The sequence below is a fragment of the Pygocentrus nattereri genome, chromosome 7 (assembly GCF_015220715.1).
Source record: "Pygocentrus nattereri isolate fPygNat1 chromosome 7, fPygNat1.pri, whole genome shotgun sequence".
Taxonomy (NCBI): Eukaryota; Metazoa; Chordata; class Actinopteri; order Characiformes; family Serrasalmidae; genus Pygocentrus; species Pygocentrus nattereri.
The window spans coordinates 42,017,663-42,039,431 of record NC_051217.1 but is presented as its reverse complement, the minus strand read 5'-3'; the positions used below and the strand labels follow the sequence as shown (position 1 = coordinate 42,039,431).

At 42.5% G+C, this 21,769-nt stretch overlaps 1 protein-coding gene across 2 annotated transcripts; it reads right to left on the bottom strand.

Annotated features, from left to right (window-relative positions):
• Positions 1-9,222: 9,222 nt before the first annotated feature.
• On the bottom strand, positions 9,223-20,483 carry tm2d3 (TM2 domain containing 3). 2 transcript variants are annotated; one of them, XM_037540120.1, is made up of 6 exons: positions 20,306-20,483; positions 19,564-19,659; positions 18,951-19,102; positions 17,272-17,437; positions 13,015-13,090; positions 9,223-10,337 (listed from the first exon to the last, which is right to left on the bottom strand). In XM_037540120.1, exons 1-6 carry the CDS (start codon positions 20,412-20,414, stop codon positions 10,172-10,174), a joined length of 765 nt encoding a protein of 254 aa, XP_037396017.1. In that variant the 5' UTR covers positions 20,415-20,483; the 3' UTR covers positions 9,223-10,171. The 2 variants fall into 2 exon arrangements, with proteins under 2 accessions (XP_037396017.1, XP_037396016.1); XM_037540119.1 differs by having other exon boundaries at positions 18,951-19,111; positions 20,306-20,482.
• Between the last annotated feature and the right edge of the window lie 1,286 nt (positions 20,484-21,769).

Here is a 21,769-nt window from a genome sequence, read left to right as displayed (position 1 = left end):
AAAAGGGCAGAATATTTAAGCCAGGCTGAGCTGCGGTCTTCAAATTTTACTGAATTTAATCCCTACGGAAATAATTATCTCTGCAATGCTAATATGTAAATGTTTTCCCACAATTTAGTCTTTTTCTTTAAAATCCTGTCATTAAAGCACATTGAATCATCAAATACTTAAAAGGGATGATCACTCACTATTGCTACTCCCATCACTACTACAATTGATGAGTTTAGTAGCTTTTGTGAAACTTTGTCTTTGGAGGTGGGGAAAAATATCCATCGTCTTTCACCTCCCACCACCCAAATATCCTCAAGTGGAAAAGTTGAGCTAGCTGAGAAACCACCCTGATAGCGTTTCACTCAAAACATCACAACGTGGAAGGAAAATGTCATGCTTTCCCACTTACATTGATTTTGAAGTAACATTTGGTCAAAACGAATATAATTTGCAGTTTTTCCCCCTCAATCTCAAACGTTCCATGTCGGAAATGTGTTTCCTGCACTGGAATTACGAGGCTAATTTTGCCAACAAAGGGTGGGAAGGCCCTGCTTGATTTATAGTCCCATTTGCCTCAAACTGCATCAAGTTGTTGAGAAATCCCAGATTTTATGTGGCTACTGACCTCGTGACGCTGCATAAAACTCAATACAAACACAATTCCGGTTTCAGGATGGCTGCTGTTCTTTTAGCCATTCTATGGCTGTGGTCACCAACCCTGTTACTACAGATTGGCCTTCCGGTGGGTTTGACCTCCAAACCTAATCTAATGCAGTACGTTGATTTCTGAAGGCAGCAATTAGATGGAGCAGGTTGGTACTAAAGTCTGCAGAAAGACAGCAAGGCTGGTAATCGCTGTTCTAAGGTACCTGCTAGAGTAGACCCTTAAAGGTTCTTCATGGGCTATTTAAGTGTTCATTGTTCTGTATAGTTCACTAAAAGACCATTTGTATGTTACTGTAGTTCTTCTTGGTGCTATAAAACCATTTATGCATGCAAATGGTCCTACGTAGACCTCATGGTTCTAAATAGAACTAAAGAACCCTTGAAGAACCATCCTTTAAGAGTGAAACTGTTCAAATATATTTCAGAAGGGAGAGACTATCATGATAAACTTATCTCCATTATATATATTCTAAGGTAAATGCTAAAGTAGAGGTTCTCCAAATGTTCTTTAGTATACCATGAACACTCAAACATTGTAACAATATAGGAACCTAAGGTAACTGTCGAAGTAGACTCTTAAAGGTTCTTAGAGGGCTCTTTAGTAAGCTATATAGAACCATGAACACTTGATGGACCATTTGTATGTTATGGTGCTATTAAACCATTAAGCATGCAAGTGGTCCAGCACACTTAAAAATGAAGGTTCTTCAAGGGTTCTGTAGTAAAGAAAATGGTTCTACATAGAACCATGAACACTCAAAGAATCCTTTGCAGACATGGTGTGTTTGTCGTGCTGTTGCGACACGTTTAAGCATGCAAATGGTCCTATATAGAGCTGATGGTTCTAAACAGAACTAAAGAACCCTTGAAGAACCATCCTTTTGTAAGAGTGTAACTGATCAGATGCATTCGAGGAAGGAGAAACTTCTTTTTTTATCGTGCTAAACTTATCCCCAAGCATTTTGTTCCTCAATCGCCACAAGGCAGAGTGCCAGCGGAAAAGCTGCTGGATTGGTGCTGCTCAAACAGGCCCGTGTGAAATGCAGCACAGATGGATGCGGGCTTATCGGGGCTTTTTGGAACCCTGGTTTGTATCCGACTCACTGTTGTGTGTGAAGGAGACAGGCTGCAAACTGGCGATCATTCAGCTCCATTACCTCTGAGATAATTTATTCCGCTGTGCAAGATGCAATTTTTATGTTTCTTAGCAACCGCCCACAGAAAAGAAGCCTGATGAGAAGATTGGTGGAATTTAAAGAGCATTCGGCTCCAGATGAATAAGGTTAGGTTAGCGAAGGAAGGTCCAGCTACATTATTGCAACACAAATTAGGCCTGTCTTATGTAAGTGATGTCATTAAGGGCCCTTTTCTTCACCCTGCTCGTCTCTAGTGAGCTGTCTGCTATGACCAGGCCTGCACTGTGATTACAATTATTTCTCACCTTTCGAGAATATATTTTATTAACTCGTGAGGTTTAACAGAAAAAAGAGATTAGTCCTAATGAGTAAAGATTATGCAGGTTTGAACTTGGAAGATAAAGCCAACCTGACGGCTCATTTTTCGACATTAAGGCTAGTGCGAAGGTAATGAGGATTATTAAGGAAATAATCGATGTAAAGTTTAATTTACACTTTTCCTCTTAGACCACACGTTGCTGGTCAGCCAAGACAGGTGTAGTGTCTGAGGTTTAGTCTGCGCAAACTGCTTGGCTAAATCGTTACTAACCAGAAAACGCAAAGCGTCACTCACGTACTGCACATGACACTGTCAGACGGGCTCTGATGCGATTACAGCCACTAGCTGTCCAGGTCCTACAGTTCTAAGCACTTTCCATTTAGAAAGGGCTTGAAGTGATGCTGCGGTACCCAGTGATAACATTTTACACCATGTTTTGAGAAAAAGTCACCCTGGATCTTTATTGCACGATATATTTGACATATCTAAATTCCACAACCCCATTTCCAAAAAAGTTTGGACGCTGTGCAAAATAAAGTACAAAATAAAATGTTAAATAAAAACCATTTAAACCAAACATTTCATTGAAAATAGTACAAAGACAGCAGATCAAATGTTGAAACTGAGAAATTGTATTGTTTTTTTTTTTTTAAAAGGTATGTATCCTTTTTGAATTTGATGCCAAAAACATGTTCCAAAAAAGCTGGGACGGGGGCATGTTTACCACTGTGTTTCATCACCTCTTCTTTTAATAACACTCTTTCATATAGGATTTCAGCTGCTCAACAGTTCAGAGTATTTTTCATTTCATAAAGTGTCAGATGTTTTTAGTGGTGTCGGGTCTGGACTGCAGGTAAGCCAATTTAGCACCTGGACTCGTTTAATATGGAGCAATGCTGTTGTAATACATGCAAAATGTGCACCCCTATACCATCATGAATACTGGCTTTTGAACTGTGCACTGATAACAAGCTGAGTGGTCTTCGGCCCGGAGGACACAGTGTCCATGATTTCCAAAAATTGAAGTGGCCCACAGGACACTTTTCCACTTGCCCTCAGTCCATTTTAAATGAGCTCAGGCCCAGAGAAGGGGGCAGCATTTGTGGATCCTGTTTACATGTGGTTTCCTCTTTGCATCTTAGAGTTTTAACTTAAAATTTGTGGATGCAGCGACAAACTGTCCACAGTTTCAACTACAGAATCATGTCTTTTTAATGCAGTGCTACCTGAGGGCTCAAAGATCGCGGCCAGCACATACTGTTTTTTTGCCTTGTCCCTTACAGAGATTTCATCATTTAATGTTATTATGTACTGTAGATGTTGAAAAGCAAAGGTTCTTTGCTGTTTTATGTTGTGAAACGTTTTTCTTTCATTGCTGCACTATTTGATCGTGCAGTTTTTCACAGAGTGGTGAACCCTCCTCATCTTTACTTCTTAAAGCCTCTCTGGGATGCTCTTTTCATGCCCAGTAATGTTATTGACCTGTTGGTAATTAAGCACCAGGTGTTTTTTTTACCATTAGACAACTTTACTGGCCTTTTGTTGCCCCTGTCCCAACTGTTTTGGAACATGTTGTTGGCATCAAAAGAGCATACATTTTTCACAAAACAATAAAACGTCTCTGTTTCAACATTTGTTGTCTTTGTACTATTTCCAATGAAATATTGGGTTTGTACATCATTGCATGTTGATTTTACATTTTGTACATCATCCCAGCTTTTTTGGGAAGGGGGTTCTTTTCTGTTCACTCAGTAATCTTGCCTACAGTTTTTCTTTGCGGGCGTAATTCATTAGGCTACAGGAGGTACTGGAGGTGCTATGTTCTTGCCATAATTATAGCTATTATAAGCCAAAAATGGACCAGACTATAAGCCCACTATCAAAACTGTAATGAGCCTTTCACACCTTCAGAATACAAAGCCCATGTTTGAGTTACGGTCAGGGCACTGAATATAATCGGCCACTTCTTGTTTTAGTCTTGTTCTCCAGCACAGACGATTTCTAACAAAACAATGAAAAAATAATAATAAATAGATTGTCGTGTTTTGAGAGTTGGTACATCCCAACATCAAACCGCTGCTGTCAGAAGGAAACCTTGTATCTCCAATTTTGTTGTTTTTCAGTTTTTGACATAATTTCAAATGCCTGTTGCCCTATTACATTGTATGTAAATTTCATGATGAATGAACCAATAGAAACGGCCCAAAATGACTTGGAAAAACATCTGGTTCCACTGACTTACATTAAAAGTAAAGTAGGTTTTCTTCTTCTCCTGTAAAGCAACCAACTTTTTTGGAGATACAAGGTTTTGTTCCGCCAGTGATCAGCAGTTTAGAATACAGACTGTTTGGACACTCGTATGCTGGTCAACCAGCGTGACCATGTTGGGTGACCAGCAAAAACCAACACCAGACCAGCAGAAACCAGCTTAGACCAGTATGGAATTCACACTGCCATTGTTGAAATCAACTACTGAGTAGGTAGTGAAAGAAACCTGATGAATTTATGGGTCATTCTTCATTTGGAGTGGGAATTCAGGTGGATGCATTTTAAAAAATTGTTTCATCCCAAAACCAAATCTTAGCATGTCCATGAACATCTATTATCATATATGCAAAAAGGGGAGCTCAATTCCAAACAGCCCCTGGTGTTGTATGAATATGATGTAACACCAGTGACTGTGACTCCAGTAATATTCTGGTTAAAACTGAGGATTTTTGACATTTTGAACTACGCAGCCATTAAAGCACATGACACATAGACGGTATGTGCTGCCTGATTAAAACTAAATGATTAATAAATGAATATAGAGAGAGAGTGTGGCCTCCTTAAGGAAGGGAAGCTCTTGGGAAGCTCTGTTAAACTGCTTCCCTTATCCTGAAAATACTGTGTTCAATTGTCATAAAGTGAGCATAATTAAGCCTGTGGTCTCCCACAGTCCTCACATAGTCCAAAGACATCAGAGGGACAGTGAAGGTGGAGCAGTTTGGAGATAAAGCCAGAGAGGCCAGGTTGAGATGGTTTGGACATGTGTTGAGGAGGAATAGTGGATATATTGGGCAAAGAATGTTGGAGATGGAGCTGCCGGGTAGAAGGAGAAGAGGTAGACCTCAGAGAAGGTTTATGGATGTAGTGAAGGTGGACATGGAGATGGTTGGTGTAAAAGTAGAGGAGGCAGTGGATGGGGCAAGATGGAGGCAGATGATCCGCTGTGGCGACCCCTAAAGGGAGCAGCCGGAAGAAGAAGAAGAAGAAATTGCCCCTAGGTGTGAGTGTGTGTGGACTTGCAACCTTCCTTCTGCCCAGGTTGCAAGTTCTACTACAGTGACCAACATCTCTTGACAATTTTTTGCAAATACATGTTTTTGAAATGCAACATGTTAATGGTATTAAAAAGTAAAGATAAACCTGTTTTATATAAATTCCAAAGTTAAACCTTAAATCTGATGTCACATTAAAAATGGTTTTAAACTGGTTTTGTGACGAGCTGTTTTACAGACGCAGAGCGCCTATGAAACGGGATGAAAAGAGTAAAATCAGAGGAATCATAAGGGAAAGGGTTATTTAATCTTAGGCCAGCTGTGTAAACGTAAATACCGACTTTTAGAGCAGTGCCTAATATTTTAAGCATCTTTTTAAGCCCTGCAACCTTTGTGACATGGTTTCCCCTCCACATGGAGAACGACCCTGGTTTTGCTCTGGATCAACCTACTTTTGTGGTTTGACAAGGTTTTACAACAAAAGTATCAACATGGCTAAAACCCATTAGATCAGAAACCACATTTTATTAGAGATCACTTGTGATAGTTTGCAGCAGGTGTCTGATGAGTTAGCATGCAGTTTCCACAAGCCTGCCATTGCTTGTTAGCTACATTAGCCTCTTAGCTCCAGCACAGGGCTAAAGAGGCAAACCAAACATGTCCTGGCTGAGTACTGAATTTGGGGCAAGGCAAAAAAACCCCAAAGAGTTTTCATTGAAATACTCCTTTGAGAAGGGCGGCGCGGTGGGTAGCGCCATCGCCTCACAGCAAGGAGGGCCTGGGTTCGATTCCCCGGCCGGGTAACCAGGGTTCTCCCCGTGTCTGCGTGGGTTTCCTCTGGGTTCTCTGGTCTCCTCCCACAGTCCAAAGGCATGCAGTCAGGCCAACTGGACATGCTGCATTGCCCCTGGGTGTAAATGTGTGTGTGTCTGTTTGTCTGCCCTGCAATGGATGTATCCTTCCCCTTCACCTGATGACAGCTGGGATAGGCTCCAGCACCCCCCGTGACCCTGAGGGAGAAGCGGCTTAGAAAATGTGTGTATTCCTTTGAGAAGCTAAGCCACTAGCAGACAATGCAAAGCCAAAGAAGACAAAAAATAGACAAAATGTGTCAAAGACGACCAGAAATGACCTGCAGAGGGTTTACCACAGGATCCAAAACAGTGGTGACCCTCAAACACACAGACATGCTACATTCCATTTGGGGGAGGAAAAAAAACCCTCTGGGACAAAGAGTTCTGGGACACGGTCTTCTGGACAGATAAGGTGAAGTTTAACATGTCCTGAGCTGAACTTGTTCAAGGCAACTTTGTGTTGACTTAAGTTCAGCCAGTGCCTGTTCAGGTTTACTGCACCGCTTGGCGTTACACCAGCACCAGATTCAGTAAGCGGAACCATTACAGGAGAAAACTGACCACAGAAGCTGAGGTGCAAGGAGTGCTGGAGCATGTGGGAAGAGAGTGGGAGGGATTGAGTAATGCTGATAACAGGCCAAGTGACATTGATTCCTTCCTACAACAGGGCCAAATGTGCACGTACACAGAGAGTTAACGCTGTAAAAAATGAGCCAAAAATATGGAACTGGCTTTATTTATTTTGTACTTCGGCAGAGACGGGGCTGGACCTTCGCCTTCAATGTTCAGTGGTGCTGACAAGTGCTGGGCAGAGGCGTACTGTGCTAAGCATTGACTAAAAATGGCGAAAAAAAAAAAAAAGTGAACAAACATGTTATTTTACAAATGACCGCTAAAAGCCTAAATAGTAATTTAACCCGAGGGAACTGCTTCCCCTGAACAAAGAATCTCAGGCATGTTGGAGAACAAGGCAGTGTTTCTCTAATAAAGGTTGTCACTAAAAAGTATTTGTCATTTCGTTTACCATGATGAGAGAGCAAGTTGGTCAGTAACTATAAGCTGTAAGGTCAAAAGTATGTGGACACCCCTTCTTATTATTCAGTTCAGGTGTTTCAGCCACACCTATCAAATTAAGCACACTGCCAGTCACTTTCCATAGACAACTACTGCCCGGCTCCATCTGCCCTAGCCAACCGTAAGTGCTGCTATTGTGAAATACCACTTCAGCAATGAAGTGGTAGGCCACAAGCATGTAAATACCACCTATCCTCTGTGGCATCACTTAGAACAAAGTTCCAAAGTGAGCTTCAAACAGACATGGTTTGCTGAGGTTGATGTGAAGGAATTCCAGAGCCCTGACCTCAACCCCACCGATCCCTTTTGGGATGAACTGGAACATCAACTGCAAGCCTGGCCTTCTCATCCAGTATCAGTACCTGACCTCACAAAATGTGCTTTCAACTGAGCTCAAATTCTCACAGACACACTCCAAAATCCCAGAAGAGTGGAGGCCACAAGGGAGGTCAACTCCATATTACTGCTCATAGTTTTGGAATGAGCTCAAACAGGTATTCACATACTTTTGGCTGATTAGTGCATCTGGGAGGGCATTTAAGAGATAAAGTGCACAGAAGTAAACAGGAATTTTAGAAGGTTTCTTCATAGGACCACCTGCGTCAGATGGAGGGAGCATCAGTGCTGGAGCAAGAGTGCCAGGAAGCAGGGCGAGAAACCGAGTCAGGCTGTGTTGAAGAGCCAAAGCACGTGTGGAATTCATGTTCACTCTGTGAGCATCACTTCCAAACGGCAGCGCTGGCACGATCCCGGGGGACATGAAGGGTTTACTGATGCACGCCAGCCTGTTCCACAGAAAAGAACCATTAAGACAGCTAAATTAAAAAAAAAAAAAAAAAACATTAGCCGCAACCATTGTAGCTTCTTCATGGACCGTATTTATAGCTCAGTGTTGTGTTGTGAGAGTATTCAGGGAGAATACTCAGCGTTACAGAGACATGAGTCAGGTTTCACCTCCTTCCTGTGGTTGTAAATTGGTCCTCACAGGCGCACGAGCCCATTTTCAGTGTGATGATAATGTAGATAACTATAAAAAGGATTCGCAAGCAACAACCATGGAATATTTTTAGCTTTTAGCAGAAATTTATTTACAATTCTTTCCTGCTAAATCTGCTTATAGTGAACACGGATCAAGTTTAAATCATAGATCTTGAAGAAACTAAAATGCCTTCAGTGATTCTTCACTGATAACCATTTTCAGTAGATGACTGGCTCCATTGCCTCCATTATAAAAGCCAGATTAAGCCTAATTTTAGACTAAATGGGATTTTTAATATGGAAAAACAACGGGCAATTTTGTTCTAGACAAGACTTCATTCATGACAATTAAAACAAAGCTTAACTGAATGTGGAAGAAACATGACACCACCATCAATGACACCATCAATGGGGCAGTCATGGGCTGGAGTTTAGGGAACCAGCCTCATGACCGGAAGGTCGCTGGTTTGATACCCAGAGCTGACAGCACATGACTGAGGTGTCCTTGAGCAAGACACGTAACCCCCAACTGCTCCCTGGGCGCTGCGGATTGGGCTGCCCACCGCTCCGGGCGAGTGTGCTCACTGCCCCCTAGTGTGTGTGTGCTCACTAGTGTGTATGTGGTGTTTCACTTCACGGATGGGTTAAATGCGGAGGTGAAATTTCCCCGTTGTGGGACTAATAAGGGTCTCTTAATTAATTAATTTCATTCTCTGATTTCCAGCTGTTCTTGTGGTCCCTTTAAAACACGGGTGAACAATCCTGGTCGTGGAGATCTACCACCCTGGAGAGCTCAATTTGCGACCTATCTGGCTGTAATGTTTGTGACCTTCATTGTCTGGTTCAGGTGTGTTAAAGCTAAACCCTGCAAGATTGGGCTCCCTGATTTAGACTGAAATTCATTAGGACCAAGTTCTGGGCACTGACCAAAGAAAAAGTGCAGCTTGCAGTTTCATATGGTTTATTTTTAGCCTTGTATCCCATTCGTGCATCACATGATTGGTCAAGGTTCTCTCAAAATTTATGTAACTGGGTGGGCGGAACAAATACATCTCAATCATGAAACCTAATGACCTTGCCATCTATCTCAATAGCAACTGACGGAGTAACAATAAACAAACAACTGAAGCAGTGGTCACAATCATTGGCTCTTGTCAAGTCCTTCATAAGCCTTAATTCAAAAAAAGAGGAAAAAAAAAAAAAGTAGTGGTGACACAAATGTAGTTTCTATCTAGATAACCATCACAATTAACTGTGTTTATGTACAGCTGTGATGTTACACTGTGTGCTTATATCCACAAGTGACACATCTGTAGTATTTATCCCTTTTCAAAATAAAAAGACACTTAAAAAGCCATCCGCAGACCTGAAGACTTCATGACTCCTACAGGAAACAGCACTCGGCTGCGAGACGGGTCCATTTATGTCTGTCCGGCTACTTTTGCAATTACAGTTACCTCATTTCCCTGTACTGGTACGCAGAAGTGGTCATTACACGTCTGTAGGCTTCACTCTGAAGCCTCAGAGTCTGTATGGGCCCGGGAAAAAAAAGTCACACGACTCCTGACAGCCTCCGAGTTCACATGCGTTTCTCGCTACAGCGTGTGCAGCATGGAGCGTGGAAGGGCGCAGATTTCCCCCGGCCGCTGCCGCCTCCTCTCTCCGCAGCACATGGAGCTGAGCGCATAACCAATGAGCCAGAGCCCTCCGCACAAGCAGATGGGAATCGACAGCAGTGGGAGTTTGGACGCTCGCACGTGTGCTAGCAGGACTGGGAATCATGCGGACAACTATGAAGTCACTCAGGCAGGCTTGAAAACGGCCTAATCCTCACTGTCTTTGAGCAAGCCGGTATTGGAGACCTTGAGACACTTGTGTTTTCAGTTTTAAGTCTCAGATGTAGAGCGAGCCGTCAGCAGGCCCCACGTAACCTACGGCAATGAGCAGGACGTCAATCAGGGTCCAGATGCCCAGCCCCCCGAAACTGAAGAGTTTGCCCAGCCCCTCTCTCCACTGGCCCAGATAGAAGCGGTCAGCACCGAATCCTCCCAAAGTGATACTGCATGAGACAAAGAGACATGGTAAAAAAAATCCAGAATAGAGCTCAAACAGCATCATTATGCTAATTAGGGATGTACTGATACAGAATTTATTATAAAAATAAATTACAAAAACAAAACAATTCGCCTTGTATAATGACATTCTCCCCTTTCCGTCCCCTTTGAAAATCATACAATATCACAAAGGGGAATTCCACCAATTTTTCAACATGTCTGCATAATTAAATGGTTAAGATGTAAACAAAGTCATTTACAGAGGTTTATCTGATATATCTGAAGTTAAGAAAACAGAAATATTTTATAATCTCTTTGGAGATTACCTTCATATTTAGGTCAATAAAAGGTAAAAAAATAATATGAAAGAGGCAACAGAGCCAGCTGCTTCTCCAGAGTGAGAACTGCTAAGCTATTGCTGAGGCGATAACATCATCTCTGGTTTTCTATACATTACTGGCAAGTACTGAGGAGATTTGGGTGGACAATAAAGCAAAAATAGTTCATCACAATGCTTCAAGAATGTCTCCGAATACATGACATACATCAACATATTTAGTTTTACTGAGATTTAGTAAGTTGGAACAGACAAAATAGTGCCACGTATAAATATACTATAATGCACACACACACACACACACCCACACACACACACACACACCCACACACACACATTATCTAAGCTGTTTGTCCTCCTGAGTCACGGGGGTGCTAGAGCCTATGCCAGCACTCACTGGGCAGAAGGCAGGTTGCAAGTCCACACACACACACTCACACCAAGGGGCAATTCAGCATCTCCAGTTCACCTGACTGCATGTCTTTGGACTATGGGAGAACTGTGGGAGACCAGCCACACAGACACTGGGAGAACATGCAAACTCCACACAGAAAGGACCTTTGGTTGCCAAAGGTAATAATAATAATAATAATAACAATAATAATAAATGTTTTACACACTGTTGCCCCCTAAATCCAATTAAACAGGCTTAATTATGCTCACTTTATAACGAAGCATGTGGTTAGTCGGCGTGTCCACAATATGCTAAGAAAAGTGTACTGCTACATAATTTATCCACAATAGCAATAAAATGCCACTACACTGCCCATCCACAGGAACAAAATACTGATCTACTGAACAGCCATCGAGTCAGCCTCGAGTAAGAGCCACTCAAGGCTGAAATTAAGCCTAAGCCTAGATGGCAGTGATGATGGTGATTTACCACTGGTAATGTAACTTAGTTAAAGAGTAGGTCTTGTTTATGTCTAGGACACTGGCCCTAAAATACCTGCTCCCTCTGCTAATCAGATCACTGCAGTGATACGTACTCACAAGACTAATAAGATTAGCAATATCAAAACTGCTTAGTGCCTTCCCCCCTCAGCAAACTTCAAGTCTGGTGTCCTCTGTTGAAGCCATGAAACTGAAGGACTGCTGACATTTCCCATTTTCAGTGTATTACTACATGCTCATGGAGCAAAATGGGGCACCGAGTTACCAATAACTACTGACTGTAATTCCAAACAGACCAATAATAATAATTACAGTCTGCTGTTTATCAGCTGCGCAGATCATATACTCCTAAATTCTAATCATAATCAAGTGTAGTCCATCTGTTTCTCTGATACTTTGTTAACCCCCTTTTACCCTGTTCTACAGTGGTCAAGACCCCCATGGACCCTCGCAGAGCAGGTACTATTTGGGTGGTGGATCATTCTCAGCACTGCAGTAACACTGATGTGGTGGTGGTGGTGTGTTAGTGAGTGTTAGCAGCGCTGCTGGAGTTTTTAAACACTGTGTCCACTCACTGTCCACTCTATTAGACACTCCTGCATTGTTGGGCCACCTTGTAGATGTAAAGCCAGAGACAACAGCTCACCTCTTGCTGTACAGTATGAGCTAATCATCCTCTAGCCCTCCATCAGTGGTCACAGGACGCTGCTGGCTGGATATTCCTGGTTGGTGGACTGTTCTCAGTCCAGCAGCGACACTGAGGTGTTTAAAAACTCCAGCAGCACTGCTGTGTCTGATCCACTCGTACCAGCACAACACACAGTAACACACCACCATTACTGCAGTGCTGAGAATGATCCACCATCCAAATAGTACCTGCTCTGTGAGGGTCCATGGGGGTCCTGACCACTGAAGAACAGGGTAAAAGGGGCTAACAGAGTATCAGAGAAACAGATGGACTACAGTCTGTAACTGTAGAACTACAGAAGTGCAGCTTTACAGTAAGTGGAGCTGATAAAATGGACACTGAGCGTAGAAACAAGGAGGTGGTCAATATGTTATGCCTGAGCGGTGAAGAACCATATACAGCACATTCTCCACCAATCTGAACAACTTTTCACGATGCAATCATGCAAAGGATTCTTTGAGTGTTCAAGGCTATTTATACAACCATTTTGGTTACTAAAGAACCCTTGAAAAACCATCCTTTTTAAAGCGAAAGAAGAAATATCAGATCAGTGTCAGACAACACTCGATGCTTCAGTATTATTCAGAAAATCTGAAAACACAAAGTGGTATTCTGCCATTTCTAACAAAAGACTCATTCACCCACTTTCTACACAAAAGACATAAAGGCTGAAACTTATGTTTTTATAGAAATGGAACAATTTGCAATTTCTAGTAGCTTTTTCCAGCTGAGGGGAGAAAACAAGCTCAAGCAAGTGGATTACCTGAGAGTCAGTGCTGTAGACCACTTGTATCCTCCAGTCCAGTTGCAGAACAGACGCTTCTGAAACTCCCTTTTCCCTAATCAGACAAGAGAGACATGACCAAATATGTCAAAGTTGCAAGCAATTTTTTTAGCTTCAGATTGACTCCACTACATTCCTGTTCCTAAGATATGGCACTATTCTTGTTCTAGGACTTGCCACATTTCCTGACTATTCACCAGCTACGTTTTCAAACTGCCTATCACAATGAAATCAAAGCCTGCCTCTGCACATTAATGGAGAAACCACAAGTGCATGCACTCTAAATTTTCTACCCTTTAATATCAAATCAAAAAGCTCTGTACTTTTATCGACCCTGTGGCTCATCTAATGACAAATTCAGAGCTTCCTCACATAAGAGGGACGCTATTATGGCTCTAAGACTATAATACCACCCACATTACTCTGAACACTGTGCCTTTAAGCTGCTTGAAAGAAAGGAAGAAAAAAAAGTCTGAATGATTTCTTAGCAATATGCCCAAAGGAGAACAGTGCATGAAAATAGAGTGGAGCAATATAAGTGCAGTAGTTATTAAGACAACAGTAGATATTAAGAGTCGTCTGCTAGAAGCCTTACCAGTAAACAATCAAGGTTTAGGCTGTGATGCTTGAATCTGAGTCTGCTCTCTTTTTCTAATGTACAGCTGTTTACACTCAATTTGAATTCTATTTAATACTCTGCACACAAGAATACGGTTACATGTCTCTGACTTTGGCCTTAAAATGGGCTGATGCTCCTCTTAATGAGTACAAACAACATACAAAGCTTTTAGACCTTGGCCACAGCAATATATCTGCAGCCAGGGTCCTTACTAAAACTAGAAAATTTGACCATATTAGTCCAGTCCTATCAGCTCTTCACTGGCTTCCAGTCAAATTCCGCATAGACTATAAAATTCTCCTGTTAACGTATAAAGCCCTACATGGGCTCGCTCCTGAGTATCTGAGAGACCTTATCTCCTATTATGAACCACCACGATTACTTAGATCACAGGGTGCTGGCTTCCTAGTAGTTCCCAAAATTCAGAGAAGCTCTGCAGGAGGAAGAGCTTTCTCTTATAAAGCGCCCCAACTCTGGAATAATCTCCCCGATAATGTTCGGGACTCAGACACAGTCTCAATCTTTAAGTCTAGACTAAAAACTTACTTGTTTAGTTTAGCTTTTGGTAGTTAATGTTAATTCCCTTTAGATAAGGCTGCAGATCCAGGGGTTCATGGACATAGTGAATTGTGGGTAAACTGAGATGCTGGTGCTGCTGTCACTCACTACATGCAGTCACTCAGGTTTGTGGACGGTGGAGTGGGTGAATGCCAGTGTCTCAGGGAGCCTCCGTGTCTATGTTACCTTCTGGCTCTCTCCCTTTAGTTAGGCTGTCATATTCAGACCTGCCGGAGTCATTAGTCACACTCTGATAATTTTTTACATTTTCTGTTCTTCATAAATCCAGTCTAAACTAATTCCTAAATCTTTCCTTCCTCCGAGTTACTGACTGTCCACCGGTCCGGCCCAATACTGATGGATGTCCCACCCTCAAGTCCCCCTGTCCCCCTGATTGACCAGACTGATGGAAGTTTCTGGAACGCAGCTTCTCCACTACAGATCACATCCAAATCTATATGAACTCTAATTGTTTCCACTGTTGATTATACACACCTGAATATATTAGAACTGCGTGGATGTAAAATTGACTTTTCAATGTTTAACTTATAAGTTGTCTGACCAGTGGTAGGATGGTCCCCCCTTTAGATGTGAGTCTTGGTCCTCCCGAGGTTTCTTCCTCCTCCAGCTCTGAGGGAGTTTTTCCTTGCCTCAGCGCTCACGGGGGTTCTGTATATTCTGTATATTATGTTCAGTGTTTTGTCTGATTCTCTGTGCTGTGATTCCCATTTTTGTAAAGCTGCTTTGTGACAACATCAGTTGTAAAAAGCGCTATATAAATAAATTTGATTTGATTTGATTTGATATATGAATCACATGGCCAAATAACTACTAACACAAGAGAATTTTTAAATCTAACCCGTAATATAAAAGTAGCTGTGATAAAAGGGGAGCGACTAAGAGAAACTCTTAGTAATCTCTATTACCTCATATCTACCACAAATGTGAGAGAGAAGCATCCATATGCAGTTTCTGAGCCATTAATTGACATTTTACAGGAACTGATACCATTAACGAACAATCAGTACACATAATACAGACGCTAGCTGCTTCAGATTCTTAAGGCTACATCAGTCACTGGATTGATGGGTTATCTTCAATCAGTGCGTCCTAGTGATGGGTCCACATTTCTCCACATCCAATCCGATTCCGATATACAACTCAAGGAGTTTAAGGTGTTTAATCTTCCAGTCACCTTTATAAGCGGCTGGTTATAAAGTATGATAAACGTCAGCAACTTCTCTGGGATCCCTTCAGCTTGCTGGAAGTTCATCTCGTTTCTGGAAAGCGTCAGTGAGAGTCTCTGCCTGGTGGTGTCGTCCTGTGTGTTAGCTAGCATGAACTCCTGGTACTCTTTCACGTGAAACCTCTGCAGGTGCTCGATTAATCTGGTTGTACCGTATGACACAGCCACACTTACACCCCTCGGCACGCTGGCTTACACACATTACAAGTAACACTCTTGCTTTTCGGCGTTTCCAGACTAAAGCGTTTTAGTCAAACCAACATCTACTATTAATTTCTCACTCAGTTACAGCCTGAAGTTTACATTTACGGCATTTGGCTGACGCTGTTATCCAGAGTGACTTACAATTTGATCAATTTACACAGGTAGGTGAAGGTGGTGTTAGGAGTCTTGCCCAAGGACTCTTATTGCTATAGTGTGCTTGTCCAAGCAGAGGACTGAACCCCAGTCTACAGCATAGAAGGCAGAGATGTTACCCACTACACTAACCAACCAGTTGGTTACGTTATTCACGTTTTTCCGTCTTTGTGTTAGAACTTCTGGTCAGTGACTTGGCTACCTAGCTTCAGCAAACAAAATAAGGACCTTGAGTGGGATGCTACCTCATCCAAGCTTCATGACACAATGGGTGGATGAGATGAAAAGGTGGCCTGAGGTTACCTATGGCGACATTTTCAATTATTTTGTACTCTCTGTACTTGTAAGCAGGTTGTAAGAGGGTGAATTTATATTTCTGAAAGCCAATCTGTGGGATCTGTGGAGGCGAGTGTTCCTGTGTCACCAGTTTAGGAAGATCATGCAGTCATGATCTTCCTAAAGTACTGTGGAAGGTAGCTAAGTAAGCTTGTATAGCTTTATGGGGCGGTGTTATGCTGATGTGCACAATTCACTGACAGGCAGCCTTTCTCTCACACATGTAGTCCTGTGAGTTTATTTGACGTTGTCTTTCAACTGGATATGACGTTAGCCAGCACTGCCTCATACTTCTTCCGGTAACATGCCATGCAGAGGGGAAAAGCTAGTTACTTTCCCGCCGTCTCACAAGCACCCGACGTGTCCGTTTCACTGGAGCTTCATAACTGAGCCATTTCTCTGGGAACGGGTGTTCTGGAGTTGGTTTCCACCCCAACAAAATGGTAAGAGCAGACGTATGGAGGTTTGGGTGGACGTTTTAAATTTAGTGCCTTCAGCCACAGACGCAGGTCCTCTTCTTTGGAAGGCGGTGGATGCAAGTTATATCATCCACCACAACACTCCAATGGTTTTTTGTTGTGTTCGTAACACTGCTGTTCAAGCTAAATACGCCTCTTCTCCCAGTTATTGTGACACCCTCTAACTCAGTATATTACACTTCTCATAATGCCATAGTGTCTCTGTGGTCTGTTCTCTGTGGTCACACGGGAAGCTCCAACACATTTCCATGTTGTCATATATATCCAATAAGCGAACTACGTAAATATCAACCCTGATACCGATACAGCATCTCTAGCACGTACACTAATAAAAACAGAGCAAACATTAATGAAATATTTAGCATATTAGGAACAATATTTTACTTTTAACCCAGGAAATTGTGCAGATCTAAAATACACGTGTGTGTGTGTGTGTGTATATATATATATATATATATATATATATATATATATATATATATATATATATATATATATATATATATATATATATATATATATAAAACCATATTTTAGAATTGGCCTCATAAAAACTGAATTTGTGTGTTAGGGTTAGCAGAATTTGCAGAAATTGTCATCTAGGCAAACATCACAATCACATAGATAAAAAGAATCCACACCTATGCAGTTGACATGGTCCAGCACCTTGCAGGTGGTGTTGTAGCGTTTGCGGGGGCAGGACACGGTCATGCATGCGGTTGAGATGTTGCAGCGGTATTTAGACGGATCCAGCTGCCAGCAGAACTGACAATCCACGGTCAGGTTAAACTTCCTCTCTGACATGTCCTGAGGGATACACCACACAGAGCAGGAACCACTTTAGAATATTGTGCAAGTGCAGAAGAGCATGAAAACAACTGGAATTTCATTCGGATTGTTAATGTGCATCCAGGTTATGGCCAGGGTGTTCATCTCCGATTTATTAAAAGCTTGAATCAAAGAAAACAGCAGTGCAAAAGAGACCACATAGCAAATCTTAGTCTGTGTTAACATGGATTGTTTGGTAAAAAAAAAAAACATGGACATGAATTCATGTTGCTGGCTTGCTCTAATGCAGTGCTATCTGCTAAGAAAACAAGTATAGCATAGTACAGCGTTGGTATAGAGTAGTGGGTAGCATCTCTGCCTTCCACACTGTAGGCTGGGGTTCAATCACCGCCTGGGCAAACACCCAACACTATACCAATAAGAGTCCTTGGGCAAGACTCCTAACACTACCTTCGTCTACCTGTGTAAAAATGATCAAATTGTAAGCCGCTCCGGATAAGAGAGTCAACCAAATGCTGTAAATGTAACTTTTTGGGAAAATTTGTTCTGTACTCTTTTGCTTTCAAGTTACAAGGTTGTTTAATAGTCGAAATATGAATGCTGCTAAATGCAAGCCAACGCTTCTCCTAGTGTCGGAAAAGGGTGGAATGCTCTGTCCAGGTTGGGAGTGAATTCTTGCCCCAAGTGGAGGAGTTTAAATATCTCGGGATTTTGTTCACGAGTGAAGTAAGGATGGAGAGAGAGGTTGACAGTAATACGTCTGCAGTAATGCGGACCCTATACCGGTCCTTCATGGTGAAGAGAGAGCTGAGCCAGAAGGCGAAGCTGTCAATTTACCGGTCAATCTACTCTCCAATTCTCAACTATGGTCACGAGTTCTGGGCAGTAACCGAAAGAACGAGATCGCGGATACAAGTGGCCCAAATGAGCTTTCTCCGCAGGGTCGCTGGACTCTCCCTTAGAGATAGGGTGAGAAGCTCAACGATTCGGGAGAGGCTCGGAGCAGAGCCGCTGCTCCTCCACGTCGAGAGAAGCCAGTTGAGGTGGTTCGGGCATCTGGTAAGGATGGCCTCTGGACACCTCCGATGAGGAGGAGACCCCGGGGAAGACCCATGACCCATGAACACCTCGGTATCCCTCCGGAAGAGCTGGAGGAGGTGGCGGGAGAGAGGGAGGCCTGGCCCTCTTTGCTTAGGCTGCTGCCCCCGCGACCCGGACTCAGAAAAGTAGATGACGACGGACGGATGGATGGACTTCTCCTAACTAATGCTGATTTTAAGTGTTTTAGTTTCCTACTTTCATGCAACATCATTTCAAAGTGTGATGACTTGCTTGTGGCATGGATGTGACAATATTTATATTCTGAATCCTTAACAACTTCATAATTCAGAGCATCAAGTATTATAGGTGAAATGTATACAGGACAGAATATATTCGCTTTGGAACATTTCTACCACAAAAAAAAAAAAAAACATCATAGATTTAAAAGAAGTTTTTTTTTTTTTTTTTTAATTATTTCTAGCATACACACCGCACACTGTACTCTGTCCTTGACCTTGCAGGTGAAGTTGGCTGGCTTGCCATAACTGCAGTTGTGGTGGTAGTCACAGGCGAAGCAGTCCGCAGGTAACTTGCTGCACGCTCCTCCACTTGGACACTTGGCTATGTAACTGTCAGTAACATCTGTAGACTCTGAAAGAAGTTAACTCACAAAGAGAGAAGAAACGCACCCACACAAAACTGTGCAGCAGCAGATGAGCTATTGTCTCTGACTTTAGATCAACAAGGTAGGAGCGTCTAACAGAGTGGACAGTGGGTGGAGTGAGTGTTCAAAATGTGCACCACTGCTGTGTCTGATCCACTCGAACCAGCGCAACACACACTAACACGCCACCACCACACTGGTGTCACTGTAGCGCTTTGAATGATCCACTACCCCAATAACACCTGCTCAATGGTGGTCCTGACCACTGAAGAACAGGATGACAAAGCATCAGAGAAACAGATGGACTGCAGTCTGTAACTGCAGCACTACAAAGTGCAGCTATGCAGTAAGCGGAGCTGATAAAATGGACAATGAGTGTAGTAATGCATGCTATTGTGGTGAGAGATCTAATTGATGGAAACAAGAAAACCAAGCCCACCTGATGTTGGAGCTGACAAAGCTGGACCGCTCATCGCAGGGTTGTGCTGAGGGGTGTAAGCAGGCTCCTGACCCACATGTGCAGAGCTCAGGTAGCCTGGAAAAACAGACAGGGACAAACGTTTTTCCAAAAATCTAGAGTAATCGGAGGAAAACGCTGCAGACTGGGAGCAGAGACCCTGGTTTAGATTCTCTGGGCACAGGCTGTGTCCACAAATGGTGTGAATAACGGAGCAAAAGTCATCACATTATAAGCTTTAAAACATCAGTGGCGTGACAACTTCACGTCTTGTTGGCTAACGTTACTTAGACGAGACTAAAGTTGGCTTCCTTCTCGAACTTCCCCGTTCCACCTTAAATAGCGTGTGATGACTATAACGCCTGACGAGCCTAACCGTGACTGCCGCATCATTTAAGGCGGAACGGGGAAATTCGAACGAGCAGCTGACTTCAGCTAGGTGTTAACTAGCATGGTAACCGTAGCCATGTCCTGGAAAAACATTGTTGCTGCAAATTCGTAATAATTAAGTGGTATTTATACACGTATCTTCATTAAAAGGCAGCTACTGACACTATTAGTGCAGGAATAGTCACAGTAGTGCCAGAGGAGAAGCGCCTAAAGGCAACCGAAGTAGCGCTAATGCTAATGCTAACGCTAACGCTGGCCGAGACATCACAACAGCGTTAGCCTGCTGGTCAGCGATGATAACAGTGAAGTTTAGCGCTTCCACTGCGAGTCCCACCGTGTGCAGAACCGAGGAAAACGTCAGAGAGCAGCAGGAGCAGGATGCCGTATGTTTTCATGGCGCTCCGACCCCTTTCAAAAACCCATTTTAAGCCTTTAGCAGCCATCCCGCGCCTCTCCTGTACACCATCACGCAGCGAACACCGTCGGTAGCGCGGGGCGGGGCGATACTGGGCGGGGCGATACTGGAGCTTCGATACTTTCGGTATTGACGTCGAACCTCACATGAAAATATCGACACGAAAGCGAGGCTTTTATGATGAAAGCCCATGTTTGCTACTGTAGAAAGGCATAGAGCCATTCACTGACGCATAATAACGAGAAAAGTTCCATAATTTCCACTTAACATCTAACACTTACTTACTTTACGGAGCCCCGCTGGTTACATCCTGTATAAACAAAAACAATGCGTGGCCACGACTTAGTAAGGCGTCGGAATGAGATGATTGTCGTAGCCACGACTTGGTAAAGCGCGGCATGCCTTACTCAGTCATGGCCACGACTTAATCATCTCATTCCCACGCCTTACTAAGTCGTGGCCACGCATTAAGATCTTGCGCATTATTTTTTATTTATTTTTTATTTATTTAGGGTGTCACCAGCGGGGCTCCGTACTTACTCTCTCACAATAATGAGAAAACTTTCTTATAATTATCAGAAAGAATGTCATTATCATGAGAAGTCACAATGAGAATCCATCCATCCATCTTCTAAGCCGCTTCTGCGTCAGGGTCGCGGGGGGGTGCTGGAGCCTATCCCAGCAGTCATCGGGCGGAAGGCTCATAATGAGAATGTAAGTCATAATTATGAAATATGAAGTTGTAATTATGAGATACTAAGTCACAATATTGAAAAGGTAAGTGATAATTATGAGAAGCTAAGGCATTATTGTGCTACTAAGTCATAATTATGAGAATGTAAGTCATAAACATGAGAGACCAAGTCATAATTATTACATATTAGGTCATAATTATGAGAAAGTGATTCATAACTGTGTAAAATTATACTTATGAGATGCTAAGTCATTATTGAGATAGTAAGCTGCAATTATAAGATTATAAGCCATAATTTTGAAATAGTAAGTCATCATTATGAGGTACTAAGTCATGAGATGTTAAGTCATAAGTATGAGTCAGCGAATTCAAACTGAGATACTAAGTCATAATCATGAGATGGAGTCATATAATTATGCCATGCTATGTCAGAATGACTGAATGTGTAGTCATAATTATGGAAAACTTCATTTTTACAACTAAATGTCTACATATTATAACAGGCTTCCATACACACTACACTAATGAATGGACTTCAGTCGGTCCATTTGACATAATATTTATTACAGTAATATGCGGTTTTATGTGTTTTCCCTTTGCTGTAACTCAATATCCATCTTTTTATGAAGCCTTTCGTGATCCTGAAGGTAACCAGGTGACAATCAGTGTGAAGGAGAGGAACTCATTTT

Bases quoted from the DNA above. Each gene is read 5' to 3' on its own strand.
- tm2d3 (XM_037540119.1), bottom strand. From the start codon at position 20,414: ATGGCTGCTAAAGGCTTAAAATGGGTTTTTGAAAGGGGTCGGAGCGCC. The intron at 19,660-20,305 runs GTGGGACTCGCA...CTGTTTTTCCAG, and splicing joins TTTCCTCGGTTCTGCACACG to GCTACCTGAGCTCTGCACAT. The intron at 10,338-13,014 runs GTAATCCACTTG...TGTCTCATGCAG, and splicing joins TCTACAGCACTGACTCTCAG to TATCACTTTGGGAGGATTCG.